We start from the raw sequence: 17,249 nt of genomic DNA, 5'->3' as shown, positions 1-17,249 counted from the left end.
AGAATATCCAATTGTCAGCTCCATTTATGATGAATACAGAAACCTCCCAAAAATTGACACAACTTAATTTGGATGTGTAGCTCTGTTCCTTTTATGGTCAGAGGGCAAGTGGCTGATTACCCTCTCCACAGAACCAGAAAACTAGATTGAAAATATTTTCAAAAAACACTTTCACAGCAAAAGACTTTTTCACAAATCCTCTTTTTTGTTTGTGTCATATTAAGTGCAACAAAGCAAATCATTTCAAGAAGGATTGCAGGGACAGAAAATAGGCAAATACTATTCAAGGCAAAGTGTTTGTATCAAACTGTGTGTGTGTATTAAGGCCAGCACTGTTACAATATTTCCTATTTCTTTTTCCATCTATTAACTGTGGAGAAAGGTATCTTTTTGTCAGATATGATTTGTTCACCAGGACTACTTCTTCCAATACCTCAATTGCTGACCTAAGGCATGCTGCTGCCTAGACTCCACAGGGGGGTCGAGTTAGCAGTGGCATCTTTAGGGTTGTCAAGTGGGCACCCTCCTTCCTCTGTGTTTCATTGATAGGCCCACAACACCTCCAGAGGGTTCAGCAGTGAATCCTGGCATCCCAGACTCATCCCTAGATGTCATCTGCTAGCCTGGGAGCCCAAGTGGGGTCTTTTCTCTTCATCCAGAGCCACTGACTGTCCTTTTCGGCAGCTATGGAGAGGTCCTTTATGGCTTAGCAAAGAGCTTTGCCTCTCACCCCTATCTCATGGAGAAGTCTTTCTTTTGATGTGGCTATGAAGCCTCTGCACCCTACTTTAACTGTTCTGACCTTTGCTTTCCATCTTCCAGTCCTGTGCCCTTGCCAAGCTGCCCAGTATCTGAGACATAGATGAAAAATTGAGTGATTTTTATTTTGAAACAAGGTTGATCTACTGTAAGTAATCCTAATAATGAGTACAGATGTAGGGCTTCTTGCATAAAGTGCAACTATAAATATTCTCAAGAGTCATCAGTTCTCCTTTACGCTTTTTGAGCAATACATATAGCAATGTTTGCTCATTTTATTCAGGATTTGAGAAAGTATGCCACATTCCAGGTCAGACTCTACATGAAATGGCCAACGGTGCCTTTCACAATTTTGCACCATTTCAACTCTTGCACCCCTCAAGAGCAGCCAACCAAAGATAAGGGCTAAAAATGCATGAAGCCTGAAGGCTTTTGTGCTCAGGACCCTTAAGTATGGACATTTATAAATACTGCAAATCAGAGCACTTGTCAAAAGATATTTGAATCACTAGCAGACAGAAATTGTTTCAGGATCAACTTGGGGTCCAAATATAATAAAATATTCCTATTTCACCAGTTGTACTTTGAAAAGCATATGTGAGTATTGTACCAGCATGTAGTATGGTTGACTCTGGCATGGGACACTAGATCTGGCAGTGTCATTCAATGTCAAAGAAACTATGTATAAACCCTTTTACATACAAAGGGCTTGTTAGTCACTGAGAGTTTACAGTTATTGTTCTACTGAACACTATTACACTCTTCAGTTAATAATATAGAGGGGTCCTGTATGTTTTATATGCAGCAACATTAGATTATTAGTGCACAAGTGAATATATATATATAAATACATATGTATTAGGGCTGTCAAAGTTAACGCATTAATAACACTGGTGTCAGTGCTCTTCCTCAACAAGGAGAGCGGGCGAACGACCGGCAAAATGTTAGCGGAAACACTGCCGTTGGTAACTCAGTTCACATCGACAGTAAAAACAAATAACATTTGTTCTCCAGAGAACCATCTAGCAGGGCTTTGAGGCTGAATTTGTCATTTAAAAGACCCTTTTCTTTTTCTATTTCTGCTCATGGAGGTTTGTTTCTGCATGCTATCCACAACATTGCGGCTGCATCGCTTTCTGATTTCTCAAACTACGAGGCGGGCAGAGGGTCATAATAATAGAACGCGCATGCGTTAATCATGCGTTAAAATCATTTAAATCAGGAGAGACTTCATTAAGATTGAACAGTTATTTATTTACAAGTTTTGAAAGAATGAAATGTGCAAAGTCTTTGGCGATTAGACTCCATCCTGATGTCTTCATGTACTTGAAGATGTCGAGAGGCCGAGAGCAGGATAGGATACCCCCGATGGAGTCTAGACACTGGTGGTGGTGATGATGGTGAAGACAGGATGACCTGAGGAGCTGGACTTGGACACTGATGAGATGGATTGGAGGTGAACAGGGTAGAGGAGGGTCGCAATGACGACAGAAGTCGAGGCTGAATCTGGTTGGTTTAGTACTTGAATAGTATACACTCATAATCAGCTGATCACCAGACAGGAATGACAGAGCGGGAGAGAGAGAACGTGACGTGAAAGAATGATGCTCATGAATTAATGAGTATGAACTCTCTTCCTGGTTGAACTTACGCTCAGCTACATTAGTGGCATTAAAGGGAATGTGCGTTATTAACGTGTTAATTTTGACAGCCCTAATTTAAACAATATGTGCATTATGACCAATTGGAAATTGATGTTTGGCTCATGTCAGTAAAAAAAGCGGTGTATAATGTCTCTGTTTAAAGTCTCTGTTCCCTACAGGCCACTCTTCACTTCTTATTAAGTCAGCATAAAGCAACAGTATGAAATATGATAATGTAACAACTTTTTCCAGTCTTTAACACCATCCGTAGGAAAACCAATGATAGCGATGAAGGATTTCATTTAGCTTTTGACTCTATGTTGTCTAATAAACCTCCTGTGACTTCCAAGGAGCACTCCAACTAAGGATAACCTTGAAATTCACTTGCGTATGCGGGGTGGGGTAGATGATGGGGTAGAAGTCGGGGCATGACTATAAAATTCTCCAGTATTAATTTTCCTTTTACCTCGCTTTTGTTAGAGATGATGGAGCCCAAATTGGCATCAATAGGGTCTTTTAGCTCAAAGCAAGCAGTAATTTTCCTCTAGTGGCTCAGTTGGTAAATAACAACTTTGTAACTTACTTTGTTTGTTTGGGAAAAGCATGTATTATCATGAACTGCAGTTAACTGCTATGCGGATGTAAGTAATTCGTTCAATAGGATATATGCTCATAACTCAATGCATTGTTTAACCTGCATTGCATATTTTATTTTACTCTTACTGCTTCATTGTTTAGTTTCACATTTCTAGAAAAGATCCTTCTCTATTTTCCTATCAGATTACCAGCTCGTTAAAATAAAATTCTTAAAGTTGTTAAAATCTATTGTGAGAGAGAGAATTAATAAGAGAGAAAGAAAAAGAGAACCTGCAACTTAGGGCAAGAAAATGGTCCCAACCAGACACAGGACTTGTTGTCATGCTCATAGGCTGTTGCTCATCGTCAAGTGTTTGCAAACAGATAACTTTGTCAACTTAAAGCTCCTGTGAGAAGTTTTTAGCTTGTTATGAAACGGATTGAAATTATTACTGATTCCTGTATGAACTACAAAAGCAAAGGAGGCCATCAGCATGAAGATTTACTTTATCTATGTTGTAATTTTTATGGCCTGCAACCACTGCCACTGGGGCTATGTCAGATGAGGCAATGTATTAGATGCTGCTGAAAAAGATATTTTTTTAACAAAGTTTCACAGTGGGTGATACGTTTGACTGTTAAAAGGCAGCAGGATTAGGTTTGCCAGCAGAAAACACTACTTACGCATGTACAGGACAAGATCAGCAAAGAGATAAGACGTACCGCTTTATTAATGCTACCTAGCAGTTTATGCTCGGTGTCAACAGCTGTTCACTTGTGATCGGATCACCCAGGAAACATGATAATACCTAGTCTGAAAACCCCCAATAACTATTTAAAAAGATGGACGACACATCTTCACCTCCTCTTGTTGTACAAAAGTCAAGCCAAAATACCCCCTGGAGCGGGTGCTGCCATCTTGCGCATTTGGACTCTGTTCTAGTAGGAATCAGCTGGTAGAGCTGTTAAACTTACCGAAAAAAGAAGAATCAAAACAAAGAACCCTAATGTTGGCACATTCAACAGTGGAACAGCTTCTTGTGTTGGTCTGAAGCAGATATTAACGGTTATGAAAAGTTAACATGGAGAGGCTGGCTTTATGACCTATGATGCAGCCGGTCACTTTTGGGAAATTTCTGACCACATTACATAGTGATCCTGGTGTTGGGTTACTCTCAGTGCTGTTTTCACATAGTTGATGCTGGTGTGATAAATATGTGTTCAGCACCTTCCTCTTACTGAACCTAGTTTTTGGTCTCAGCCTAGAATCATCTTAAAATTACCTTTTATCAATCAATCAAATCAAATTTTATTTGTATAGCACCAAATCATAACCAGAGTTATCTCGAGACACTTTACAGAAAGAGCAGGTTTAGACCGACTCTTTGTTATGTTATTTAAAGAGAGGCCAAACATGAATCACCATGAGTAGCACTTAGCAATATTCGGCACATTGGTAAGGAAAAACTTCCTTTTAACAGGCAGAAACCTCGAGCAGAACCAGACTCATGTTGAACAGCCATCTGCCTCGACTGGATGGGCCGAAAATGGGATAGAAGGAGATGCAGGATAGAGACAGGAAAAGAGAGAAACAACAACATATGTTCTTGTTACAACAAGAACATATGTCCTTGTTACATGAACAACAACAGACACATACTTATGGTTACAATGCCAATAATAGTGGTAGACTAGGGTGAAGATTAGCAAAATAAATAAATAAATAAATTAGCGAGAGAAGCATTAGCAGCAACAATAATGATACTATGGGGAAGGCTGATGTTAGTAGTTGTTGCAGTCGAGCAGGTCCACAGCAGCAGGTGATCTGCAGCAACGATCCCCAGGAACCTTCAAGACAAGGGAGCACAAGAACTCCCGGGAAGATATATGGTTAGTCATGTTAATGGGACCAGAAGATACAGAGTTAATGAGCTGCATTAATATGACAGAGAGAGAGAGAGAGACAGAGAAACACAGAGAGAGAGAGAGAGAGAGAGAGAGAGAGAGAGAGAAGCTTGGTGTGTCAGATCCCCCCGGCAGTCTAAACCTATAGGCTAGTCCAAGCCTGAGCCAGCCCAAACTATAAGCTTTATCAAAGAGGAAAGTTGTAAGTGTACTCTTAAAAGAAGAGAGGGTGTCTGTCTCCCGGACCTTGACTGGTAGATTGTTCCAGAGGAGGGGGGCCTGGTAATTGAAGGCTCTACCTCCAACACTACTCTTAGAGACTTTAGGTACCACAAGCAGGCCTGCATCCTTGGAGCGCAATGTTCTAGAGGGGTAATATGGCACTATGAGCTCTTTAAGATATGATGGTGCCTGACCATTAAGAGCTTTGTAAGTAAGAAGAAGGATTTTAAATTCTATTCTAGATTTTACAGGAAGCCAGTGCAGAGAGGCTAATACAGGAGAGATGTGATCTCTCTTCCTAGTTCTTGTCAGCACATGTGCTGCAGCGTTTTGTAACAACTGCAGAGTTTTTAGTGACTTATTAGGGCAGCCTGATAGTAACGAGTTACAACCATCCAACCTGGAAGTAACGAATGCATGGACTAGTTTTTCTGCATCGTTTTGAGACAAGATGTGTCTGATTTTTGCTATGTTGGCGAAGATGAAAGAAGGCTGTCCTTGATATTTGTTTTATGTGGGAGATGAAGGACATATCCTGATCAAATAGAACTCCCAGATTCCTAACAGTAGTGCTGGATGCCAGGCTGATGCCATCTAGGGCAGCTATATCATTAGAGAAAGAATCTCTAAGGTGTTTTGGGCCGAGCACAATAACTTCAGTTTTGTCTGAATTAAGTAGCAGAAAGATTCTAGTCATCCAGATCTTTATGTCCTTAAGGCATGCTTCTAGTTTAGATAGCTGATTGGTTTCGTCTGGCTTCATAGATAAGTATAATTGAGTATCATCTGCATAACAATGAAAATTAATGGAGTGTTTCCTCATGATATTACCAAGAGGAGGCATATATAAGGTAAAAAGAATCGGTCCGAGCACAGAACCTTGTGGAACTCCATGACTAACTTTGGTGTGCATAGAGGAAACATCATGAACATTAACAAACTGAGATCAATCTGATAAATAAGATTTAAACCAACTTAATGCAGATCCTGTAATGCCAATTAAATGTTCTAGTCTCTGTAACAGGATGTGATGGTCTATCGTGTCGAAAGCGTCACTAAGATCTAACAGGACGAGTACAGAGAGAAGTCCTCTGTCTGAAGCAGTAAGTAGATCATTTGAAACTCGCACAAGTGCTGTCTCAGTGCTATGGTGGACTCTAAATCCTGACTGAAAGTCCTCAAATAAACTGTTGTTATGAAGAAAGTCACATAATTGATTAGCGACTGCTTTCTCAAGGATCTTTGAGATAAAAGGAAGGTTAGATATAGGTCTATAGTTAGCTAAGGTGCCTGAATCTAGGGTAGGTTTTTTAAGAAGTGGCTTAATTACAGCTAGTTTAAAAGACTGGGGTACATAGCCAGTCGATAAAGACATATTGATCATATCTCGTAAAGAAGTGCTAATTGAGGGAAAGACTTCCTTAAGCAGCTTGGTTGGAATCGGGTCTAAAAGACAGGTTGATGGTTTAGACGAAGATATCAAGGTAAACATCAGGTTTTTGAGCAGTTTCCAAAGATACATCTGCACCAGTTAACGGCAGGAGGTTACAAACTTTGTCTCTAATCTTTAGGATTTTGTCATTAAAGAAGCTCATGAAATCATCACTGCTGAGGCCTATAGGAATACTTGGCTCAGTGGAGCTGTGACTCTCTGTCAGCCTGGCTACAGTGCTGAAAAGGTACCTGGGATTGTTTTTATTTTCTTCTATGAGGGAGGAGTAGTAGACACCTTGGCCATGCCATAGGGCCTTCCTGTATTTATTAAGACTATTTTGCCAGATTAAACGAGACTCTTCCGTTTTGGTGGATCGACACATTCTTTCAAATTTACGCGACATTTGCTTCAAGTTATGAGTTTCTGAGTCATACCATTGAGCTAGCCTCTGTCGTTCAATAATCTTCTTTTTTAAGGGGGCAATCGAGTCTAGAGTACTTCTCAGCAAACCTGCAGTACTATCAACAAACTGATCAAGCTGAGAGGGACTAACATTAGCATAAGAGCTTTCTGTAGTAAACAGATGTAAAGATGGTAAAGAATTAAAAGCAGCTGGAATTGTTTCCTTAAATTTAGCTACAGTCCTATCAGACAAACATCTTGTGAGTACATTTTTGTTAACTGGAGAGTAGTCGGTTAATAGGACATCGAATGTTACTAAATAGTGATCTGATAAAAGAGGATTTTGTGGGAAGGCAATTAAGTTTTCGGTTTCAAGGCCATAAGCTAGAACAAGGTCGAGGGTGTGGTTAAAGCGGTGAGTAGGCTGGTTTACACTTTGAGTGAAACCAATAGAGTCCAAAAGGGACATAAATGCCATGCTAAGAGTATCATTATCAACATCTACGTGAATATTGAAGTCCCCTACAATAATTATTTTATCTGAACTCAGGACTAAATCTGATAAAAACTCTTAGAAAATCAGAGTATGCGCCAGGAGGGCGGTATACTATCACAAATAAAACAGGCTGTAAAGTTTTCCAAGCTGGGTGTGAAAAACTGAGAATCTTTATCTTTGTTTACATAAAATTTATCTTCTCTTACTCTAATTCCAAATCATAAAGAAACATATGCAGTATTTTATTTTATTCACATCACACAAGAAAAATCCAAGTCTAATAAGGGAGTGTAGTCCCTGCTCACCATGTCACAACAGTCTTACACAAGGAGACTGGAAGAAGTTGCTGGCCTGCTACTATTTTTTAAATCCACGTCACAGCTGAACTCACATCACCACCAAAGAGGGACGTTGAGGTCTGTGAGCAGAAAAGGCTTTCAGTGGGGAGACTCTAAAGTCCCATACCATGCCAAAAAACAACTAAACTTTAAACCTTAAAATTTGAAAGCATACTCGATTTTAGAATGTCCATCTCCCTAAATGGCTTGCTATTGGTCAGCTGTGCAAATTTCTCAGTTTGTTCTCATTCAAGTGGATTAAGTTAAAACTCAAAAATTGCTTATTTTGCTGAGACTTGTTGCCACCTTATTACTGATGTATACCTAAATATGATTTTGTAGTAAGTTCTGAGTGGTCATAGCCTGATTGTTCCACGAAATATACCTACATCTTCAGTGGACATCCTGACTTTTCCGACAAAGGTCTAACTTATTACTAAGTAACTGCTACATTCCACTCAGGATTGTCAATTCACATGCCCTGTAATTAAATTGGCTTACTTACACAGTTGAAAATAATTACACCATTGTTATGATATTTTTGCTAACCCTTACAACTCTACAATAGCAATTTTCCAGCAGTGCCCTTGTTTGTATTTTGGCTTATTCTGATGTAATTCCTTGGAGTATTTTCAAATGGGTCATATCCCTAAAATATGTACAACCAATAGGTTATGTAAGTTGTATATGTTAATTTATCCTTTGGCTACTATGTTTAAAAAGAAAATGAATTTAAACAGGAAAGTTTATAGATCTCCTGCTGCTAGATCTTTGTCACCACATTTTAAACCACACCTAAGTGATGGTATAAAGGCAGAAACCATTCCTTCCTGTTGCTTTTCTGCTATATCTTTTATTTGATTTATCAACTTTAACAGGATTATGTGAACAACAATGTCCCCTGTTTGCATAGGGTTGCAGGAAGAAAAGCCAATTATCTGTGTTTTTATAGACGACAGTAAACATGTGCTCAGTCTGATATGCATAGTAATGCATTTATCCCCACAAAATGGGACAACCTTGAGGATATATTTTATTGACATAAAGTAGAGCCATAACTACAATTGAGATGTTATATGTCCTTTTATGGTGTTTACAGTATGTGGTTGTTGTCTTGCTTTTACTGAAACATTTACCAAGTAACAACAAATAATTGTATGACAAATATTTAAAACACAATGTATGACTATAAATTCTCTCTCAACAGTCCAAAAGCTACATGTGTAGCAGCCAAGGAATTGTACTTTGCTTCACCATAGATTTTGGATCAGGCTTCAACTGCTCAGAAGGCACTTCAAAGGTATTACCAAGAATTACCAAGCTCAGGATTGTTGTAGACATCCTGGTTCTGTGCTTTTCTTTAATTGTTTACAAGGATTGCAGTTTGACAATTTTGTTTTCTTTATTAATACACTATGTAATTGTCCTTATTCAATGTACACTATTGCTATAAAAAGTTTTTCATTTTAAGATTATTTTGGCAGCCTTGCTGCATTTTTAGTGGGAACATTTCTTGTTTATTCAGTTACTTTAATAATGGTACAGCTGATTTAAAAAGTACTAATGTAAGTGCTAAAATTCTTGAACAGTTTCTTGATCATGCAAGTCCCTCTGCACTAAGACCTGGTGTTTACATTTTGTGGTTGTCTGTCTTCTGTAATTCTTGCATTCGTTTGAAGACTGTACTATGGCAATATAAGTTCTCTCAACTTAAAGGCTCCTCTGATGATGGGAAAACGAGGGTAAAACTCCTTTTCAAAAATGCTGAAAGCAAGCAAATAGAAATGAAGGTAATGAAAATATCATCATTATACTTAATAATTAAAGTTATACAATGTTGTAGAATTTTTGTTGGGATATTTTGCAACAATTATAGTTAATGATACAAATCAACTAACAGTCAAATTATTTGATGTCTAGTCAGGAATACCTCTAGTGTGCTAGTGTATGAAATGCATTTTTAAGTATGAACATCATGTTCTTATTTATGTCTCTATCTGTCCTTGACTTGTGTTTTTCCAGGAACTAGAGTTTGCTAATCTTACAGCCGTCCTCCACTGTATACATTCTTTCATAGCTGCTAAAGTGGCTTCAATGGACCCTCTCTATATCTGCAGTCCAACCTTCCCTGGAAATAACATGAATGGTTAAGAAGACACATCCTCGGCCCAAACGACCGCCTATATCACCTATGCCTCGAGCCAGCACTGACTGCACCAACATCTAGTGAATGAGAACATTTAAAATGACCAAATGAATCTTGCTTTTGGTAATTTACGTATGCCACAGAATTTGGACAGGGATTTTCTTCAAAGTTAAACAGTATTCCCCATTCTGCTTGTTAACTTAACTCTGATTTTCTGCAAAGGGGGAGGGGTATACCACACCTTACGATATGATGCAGCCTGATATGCCTGCAAATAACACTGAAAGGATTCCACGGGTCTTTGATATGGTCCAAACTCAAATATGATAAGCTTTACATAGGAAGCATTTGAAGCATACTGAATAGCTTATTTATTACCTCCTGTTTTTATTATTTTATCATGTTTTATATTGTGTCTTATCTTTTGTATCTGACAAAGGAAAAAGACCTGGGTTTTTAAATCTCTCTGGCCAATCAGAACTTTTCACTGAAATGCAACAAAACTTAGCTTAGCTCTATCTCAGTAGTCTGTTGGTTGCTGAACACAAAATATACGTTTAGATACTTTTTAAAGACTTGGTTGTCTGATCTTGGTTGTCTCTGTTTTTTGTAATGACTTGAGCTGAAGTTCAAAATATAGGAATGCTTTGAATTTTTGGAAAAATTCACCCATTTGCTTTCTTACTGAGACTCAGTTGGTTCCACATGGGTTACAAGTGGAATATTTATTGTCAGGCACAGGGATTTTCAATATAACCTCTGTAACCTCATTTTTTGTATGAATAAAACAAGGTATAAGCTTTTGATGTGCTGGTGGGCTGATTTTATTACCTTTAGACAGAACCAGGCTACTTGTTTCCCTGTTTTCAGTCTTTATCCTAAGCTAAGCTTGCTGTCAGATACAACAAATACAAGAGTAGTATTGATCTTACTTGTAAGTCTTAGCAATATATTCACCTTATTTGCTTAATTAGTTAGATGCTATGGTTGTCAATGCTACCTTTTTTATTTTATTCTTACATGATTTAAATATTGCCTTTTGCTACCAACTCTCGTGCTGTTGAGGAAAGGTTTCCTTTGATACGAGTCACCAGCTGCTTCTGGTCACTGAGAAAAGCCTCACCTGCATAAAGCACACAGATGTAAAGGCTGTTCCTTCTTGTCCCAACTCCACGGAAACATCTTGAGACTGTTCATGCTGGTGGCATTCCATGGAGGAGATGATCTCTCTGCAGCTTCCCACAAAGTGGCACCCAGACAAGCTCAAGATGTTGCTTCAGGAGACCTGCCGCCAGGACCTGCCATGGGAACTGCCAGTAGCTACATTTTTATATTGTAAAACAGAAGGGTATCATTATGCCTCACCTATTTCTGCATTTTTTCCATCCTCTGGGTGACAATAAAATGTTTTTTTGACTAGATAAGAACAGTCTCCTACCTTAGATTTTCCATGTGTTTGTACATCGTGTACATTATTACCAATATGAATATTTAGGGTTCAATAAACCAACTGGTGGTAGCTTTAATACTTTTTAGCTTTAATAGCTTTAATACTACTTTTTTTACATTGATTACTGTTTCAAATCAGGTGACATATATATTTCACAGCCAAAATTAACTGAATGTCCTCACAAAAATTGGTTCGGTACGGTTGTAAAGAGATAGCTACTAAAACCAATGAAAATAACTACTACTACTACTACTACTACTACTAAAACCAATGAAAATAATTGCCAACAGCGTTTGGGCAATTGATAGAAAAAGATGATCAGATCTTGGGCCCTATTTAAGTGATCTAATACACACGGTCTAAAGCACATGGCGCAAAGTCTATTAGGGCATATCTAACTGCCTTTTGTTAATTAACCTGGGCGCTAAGTGAGGCTTAGTGAGGGTTGTTAATAATAGCTTTGAATTTCTGACCACTACCTATTTCTCAACTGAACTTGACTTAGTTTATTGATTAAAAAAAATCCCTTCACGTTTAACTAGCCATGCATGCTTCTAAGCCCTTAAACCCTCTAATCTTAAGAAACCTTTGACTAGCCAGCAAACACTTGTCTGTACATTTTCTATATCTTTACTTAACTGCATTTCCCTGTAACTTCTCCCTTTTCTCATTGCTAATCCTAAATTGGTAATTACATTTTTCTGCTTAAACACAGTTGACGTTAAAGTACTTGATCTGAAAGCATAAATTAAAAAATGGCTTATTATGTGTAAGTGTACAACTTAATGTATTCTGCATGCAAATCCCTTACTGTCATACCTTAATGTGTTATATTGTGTATCTTATTGCATTACATAATTCAACCTTTCTGAAGTGAATGTTATTTGAAAAACATTATTTACCACTGAGCTTTATTCCTATGATAAATTACAATTGTGCTGCCCATTGACTATAAACTTTGTTACAAATTTTGTAAAGTTGCCTATTTAACAAAATACTCTTTCTTTGTTCAAGAAAAACATTACATACAAATACAAACATACAAGGGTTTTTTTAATACATCATTTAAAATTCTGTTGTTATAGGTGTATGGAGGAATGTTCCATTATCAAAAGGAACTGCATGAAAGTTATTTCCCCTTCTGTAACCTGTAGCCTTGGTTGCTGAATACTAATTTGCAGTACTTTTTTAAGCTTTGACCATTACCATCCAGTAATTTTTTTTAAAGGCATCACCAGGTAACTTAAGGGTAAACAAAGGCCAAAGACATGTTGGTTATTGCTGGGGTCCGTTTCACAAAGCAGGTTCAACAAACTCTGAGTCTAACCCTGAACTCTGAGTTGATCTACTCTGAGATAGGAAACTCTGAGTTTTTGGTTTCAGAACAGCTGATCAGAGTTAGTTCAATCAACTCTGAGTAGGTTCACCCGGAGTTAAGTGCGTGCACGCTGACTGTAAAAAGCCAGCATTAATGGAGCCCCGACACCACGATTCACCATGGCAACGGTACACAAAAAGAGGTCCTCCTACGTCACACCAGGGGAGCTCGAAATCCTCATGCGGACGTTCAGCGAATACGAGCATGTTTTTAGAAAAATAAAGCAACACGGCTGCAGCTGCAAAAGAGAGAAGCGGCGTGGGAAGAAACTGCTGCTCGAGTAAATTTGCAAGTTTGAACTGGTCTATTTATTTAATACTTAATCACGACCGGAAGCTAAAATTTATATTAATTTAGGAGCAATCCAGCGGGAGAAAAAAACATACATGGAAGCACTTCAATCATATTTGAAATATTAAACTAATGAAATATCATTCAGTGGCTGTTTTAAAGTGCATTAGCTTTATCCCTAACATGATGCTGACTTCACATACATTATAATTCATGTTGATTAAACTGAATTGTGTTTAATTCCAATAATTTACGGCGTCTTATTTGAGTGCTCTCGGCAGTGGTGGTGGAAAATCTAAAAATGATGACTTTGACACAGATTTGTCTTTTGATTTTTTTTATCATAATTATAAAAGACTTTTGCAAAGGGGTCAGAGCAGCACAGAGACGTTTTTTTTTTTAAATTTGTAACCGCTCAAACACGCGTGAGACGGGCTGAATGAATGAGGAAGTCGAATGAGGGTTTTTTGTATTCTAGAGGGAGGAGACAGAGCGAAACTCGGAGTTTCCTGAAGAAAACCTGCTCCCGACCAGGTTAGGTTCATAGAGCCTGTTACTACGGTAACTGACCGAGAGCTTAAGTTACCTCTCTCTGTGAAACAGGCTAGAGTTACCCCTCTTTCTCTGGTTTGAGTTACCTCCCTTTGTGAAACGGAAAACTCAGAGTTTCCCTCATTTCAGGGTTAACTGACTCAGAGTTTTCAATAAACCTGCTTTGTGAAACGGACCCAAGGTCTATTATTCTTAAACACTACAAAAGAATGACACCTGAAAATTCAAAGTCTGAGTCCGAGTCTGGGAAAAAAAAAGGCAAGAGTGGTCAGAAAGGGGGATGTAAACTAAACTGACTTAAAGACATCTAATGGCATTTATAAATAAATAAACAAGACAAAAGGCCACAGTGACCGCGGCAAAATCTGACAGTTGCTACTCTGTTCTGACATTTATTTGTTGAAAGGTTTTAACCAGGCACCATGACCACAAGAGTACACAGAGAGCTATGAACAGAGATGATGTTTGGCCTGCTGCTGAAGTCACTGCTGCCACACACAGCATCATGGAGTTGCATCAGCATGATGTCAAGCATGAATTTCAAGCACACTCCTCAACTATCAATGGGCCGTGACCCTCACAGTTGTCTCCACTGGTGACATTGGATCCTTAACTCAAACTGAAGTATTTGTCATTAGGAAAACTTTCCAGTGCATCTTTGAGTGTGCTGCCGTTGCCCTTCGCACTGTTTATAATCCCAAGAGTCCACATCCAAAAGTTTGATAGTAGGCTTTTGAGGATCTCTTTTTTTTGCACTATTGTAATCTTCATTTAAAGCACGGCTGCTTTTGTGTGTGTGGTGTGTTTGAGGGTAAAATCAGGAGGCCATAAAACCATGGAACCAGGAACCAAAGAGAGTATAAAGACTGCTGCTAATTCTTCATGACTTCATAGTATTTAGTTAACTCCACAATTAATGGTGTGATCAGGCTTCCAGGAAATGACCACTCACTGAAAAGCCATAAAAGTACATTGTGCATATACAGTATAATGGCAACTGCTAATTGTGACAATTATATAGATTTGGATATGTCAATTAGTGGTCAGTTATTTCACAACTACAATTACTTAAGTTTGCCACTTATTTTAGTGAAACATACTGAGTGACACAAGTGTAGTTTAGTAAACTGGACCTCATAATTTGTTTTTTGTTTTAGCTTCCAACAATGTCATATCTGTAGTCAAAATATTGGGAGTCATGATGTACTCAAAACATTTATCTCAAATGTAATAGACTAAAGTCATGATTGGCATCACTGATGAAGATTTTAGAATCACATTAACATTAACATGTGACTGTGGTAAAGGGAGCAAATGGACAAACATGACTTTATCATATGAACATTTAGTCCAGTACATTCCATTCCATGTCATAGCCTAAATATATAATGTTTCAGAAAAGGATTTTATTCATCAGTAGGCTTATCTAAAAGTTCTGCTATCTTTTCAGAATAAATTTCCTGGTCACCGTGACCTCTGAAGTCCTTTTATTGAGGCTTGGTGATCCAGTAATTTTGTTTTTGCACATATTGTGTCACCTTTGACAGTTCAAATCCCTAAATTGATTGAGATGTACAGTATATGGTTCAAAAACTGACTATATCAGTCAATATAAGCAATATATAGTTATGTACTGTATTAGTATTTGTTTTTCTCTGTAGTGGTTGCTTCAAGTTTCCAGGAACTCCCAAACATCCAATAGTCTGAAACCATGGATGTAAAACAAAACAAAAAATGTGGTGGTGGTGGTGGTGGTGGTGGTGTGTGTGTGTATGTGTGTGTGGAGGGGGCAGTTAACCAGTCAACCAAGAATAAGAGAAACCCTGAGAGTCTCTGAGATTCTTTAGTGTGAGCTGGGTCATATAACCTTGGGATTCCTGCTTTATCTGAATATATAAGGACACATTTGATAATTCACACAGCACTTTCTTTATTTATTGTGAAATATTTGGACTTCTGTTGTGAACTGCTCACAAAAATGGCTTGCTATTTCAATGGTTTTATTCTTGTTATGCTGCTCTGCATTATCATTCCATGTTTTCCAACTGATGAAGCCAGACATTCTACCCGTAAGTAATCTCTTTTCTAATAATTACTTACTGTGAGATATTTTTATGTAAAATGCTTCATAAATTATGATTATGGTTGAAAAATAAGCTTTGGAATTAATGATTGTTCACAACAGCCATGCAATGCTCAAGAGAAAGCATATTATCAACAAAAATAACAAACACATTTAGTTGTTTTTTGTAAATGCATTTGCTGTGAGACATGTTCTTCACAGCGTTCTTATTTTTCATAATTCTGTTGTACTTGAAAGCAAGTCAGGACATAAACAACCAAATTTGGCACACTGCAAGTTAAAATGCTGCATATGAGGCTGAGGAAACTTTGGCCCTGTGAGTCATGACGTTATTATTACCAATACATACAGTATATAGAATTTTACTGTCGTAACCACTTGAGGTGTAAATAATTAGAACAACTTTGTATATAGCAAGGGAAGCTTCATATCTGTGACAAATCTAAGGGTTAGGTGGAATAGATTTAGTTTAGAGTGGATGAAATATGGTTTCTTTTATGACACTGACAATATCTCATGGACATTTAAATCAAGCAGTAGTGGAATAAGCCGTCCGTGTAAAATTTTAAATTATGAGCAACAAATCATAGTAAAAGTGCTAAAAAGAAAAACTACTCATTATGCATTATAGAACATTTAAGAATAACGTATTTCATTACATCATCTGATATAATAATCTTGATACATAAATTTGTAAATGACTTGATTTGTGGCATTGGTAAGGTGGAACTAGTTGAGTTAGTTTATTATTATATTATTATTATTGTATTATTATTTTATAATACCACATCATAATTGATTTATTTTTTATTACCTTTGAAATATTGATCTATATTCCATTATAGCTTTTGTATTTAAATATAGTGCAGTTACAGTATACAGTATTAGTATAGTAGTATAGTGATCGACATCATTGGAAACATGTGACATGGGATGCCAGTTAGTGGTTATACAAGCAAATAGATTAGGGACAATTGGTTTATGGATGACAATTGAATGTATATATAAACTTCTGCAATGTTTTTTCATGGGGCAGCTGTGGCTCAGTGGTAGAGTTGGTCGTCTTTCAATCGGAAGATCGGAGATTCGATCCCCAGCTCCCTCAGGCTACATGTCGAAGTGTCCTTGGGCAAGACACTGAACCCCAAATTGCTCCCGGTGGCATAGCCAACGGGTATGAATGTGATATCTGATTGACAGTTGGGCACTTTACGTTTACCTCTGCCATCAGTGTATGAAAGTGTGTGTGAATGGGAGAATGTGATATGTAGTGTGAAAGCAGCTTTGAGTGGCCTCAAAGTCCATTTACCATCCATTTATAAAATCATTGCCAAGTGCTACTCATGGTGATTCATGTTGGGCCTCTCTTTAAATAATATAACAAAGACTAAGGTCTAGACCTACTCTTTCTGTAAAGTGTCTCGAGATAACTTTGGTTATGATTTGGCGCTTGATTAAATTTGATTGATATAATACAATTTTTTACCAGTGTTTTTTTCTTTCAGTAAAATTTGAGAGTAACAAAAGCTGACAGTGATTATAGGAAAGAGTACAAAGTAAAATTTTGTAAAAT

The 17,249-nt window shown here is 37.7% G+C and overlaps 1 protein-coding gene across 1 annotated transcript in view; it reads left to right on the top strand.

Annotated features, from left to right (window-relative positions):
• Window positions 1–10,072, top strand: part of sntg2 (syntrophin, gamma 2) — a 59,588-nt gene extending 49,516 nt beyond the window's left edge. Inside the window, exons 15-17 of the mRNA XM_069661775.1 lie at window positions 8,984–9,076; window positions 9,456–9,566; window positions 9,799–10,072. Of these exons, the coding sequence (XP_069517876.1) occupies window positions 8,984–9,076; window positions 9,456–9,566; window positions 9,799–9,927 (333 nt within the window). The 3' untranslated portion in view covers window positions 9,928–10,072. The remainder of the gene's footprint in view (window positions 1–8,983; window positions 9,077–9,455; window positions 9,567–9,798) is intronic.
• Window positions 10,073–17,249: the final 7,177 nt, after the last annotated feature.

The sequence above is a fragment of the Semicossyphus pulcher genome, unplaced genomic scaffold (genome assembly GCF_022749685.1).
Source record: "Semicossyphus pulcher isolate SPU_LCO1_2020_fin unplaced genomic scaffold, fSemPul1.0.p SCAF_14, whole genome shotgun sequence".
Lineage (NCBI taxonomy): Eukaryota > Metazoa > Chordata > Actinopteri > Labriformes > Labridae > Semicossyphus > Semicossyphus pulcher.
This window is presented reverse-complemented; position numbering and strand designations above follow the sequence as displayed.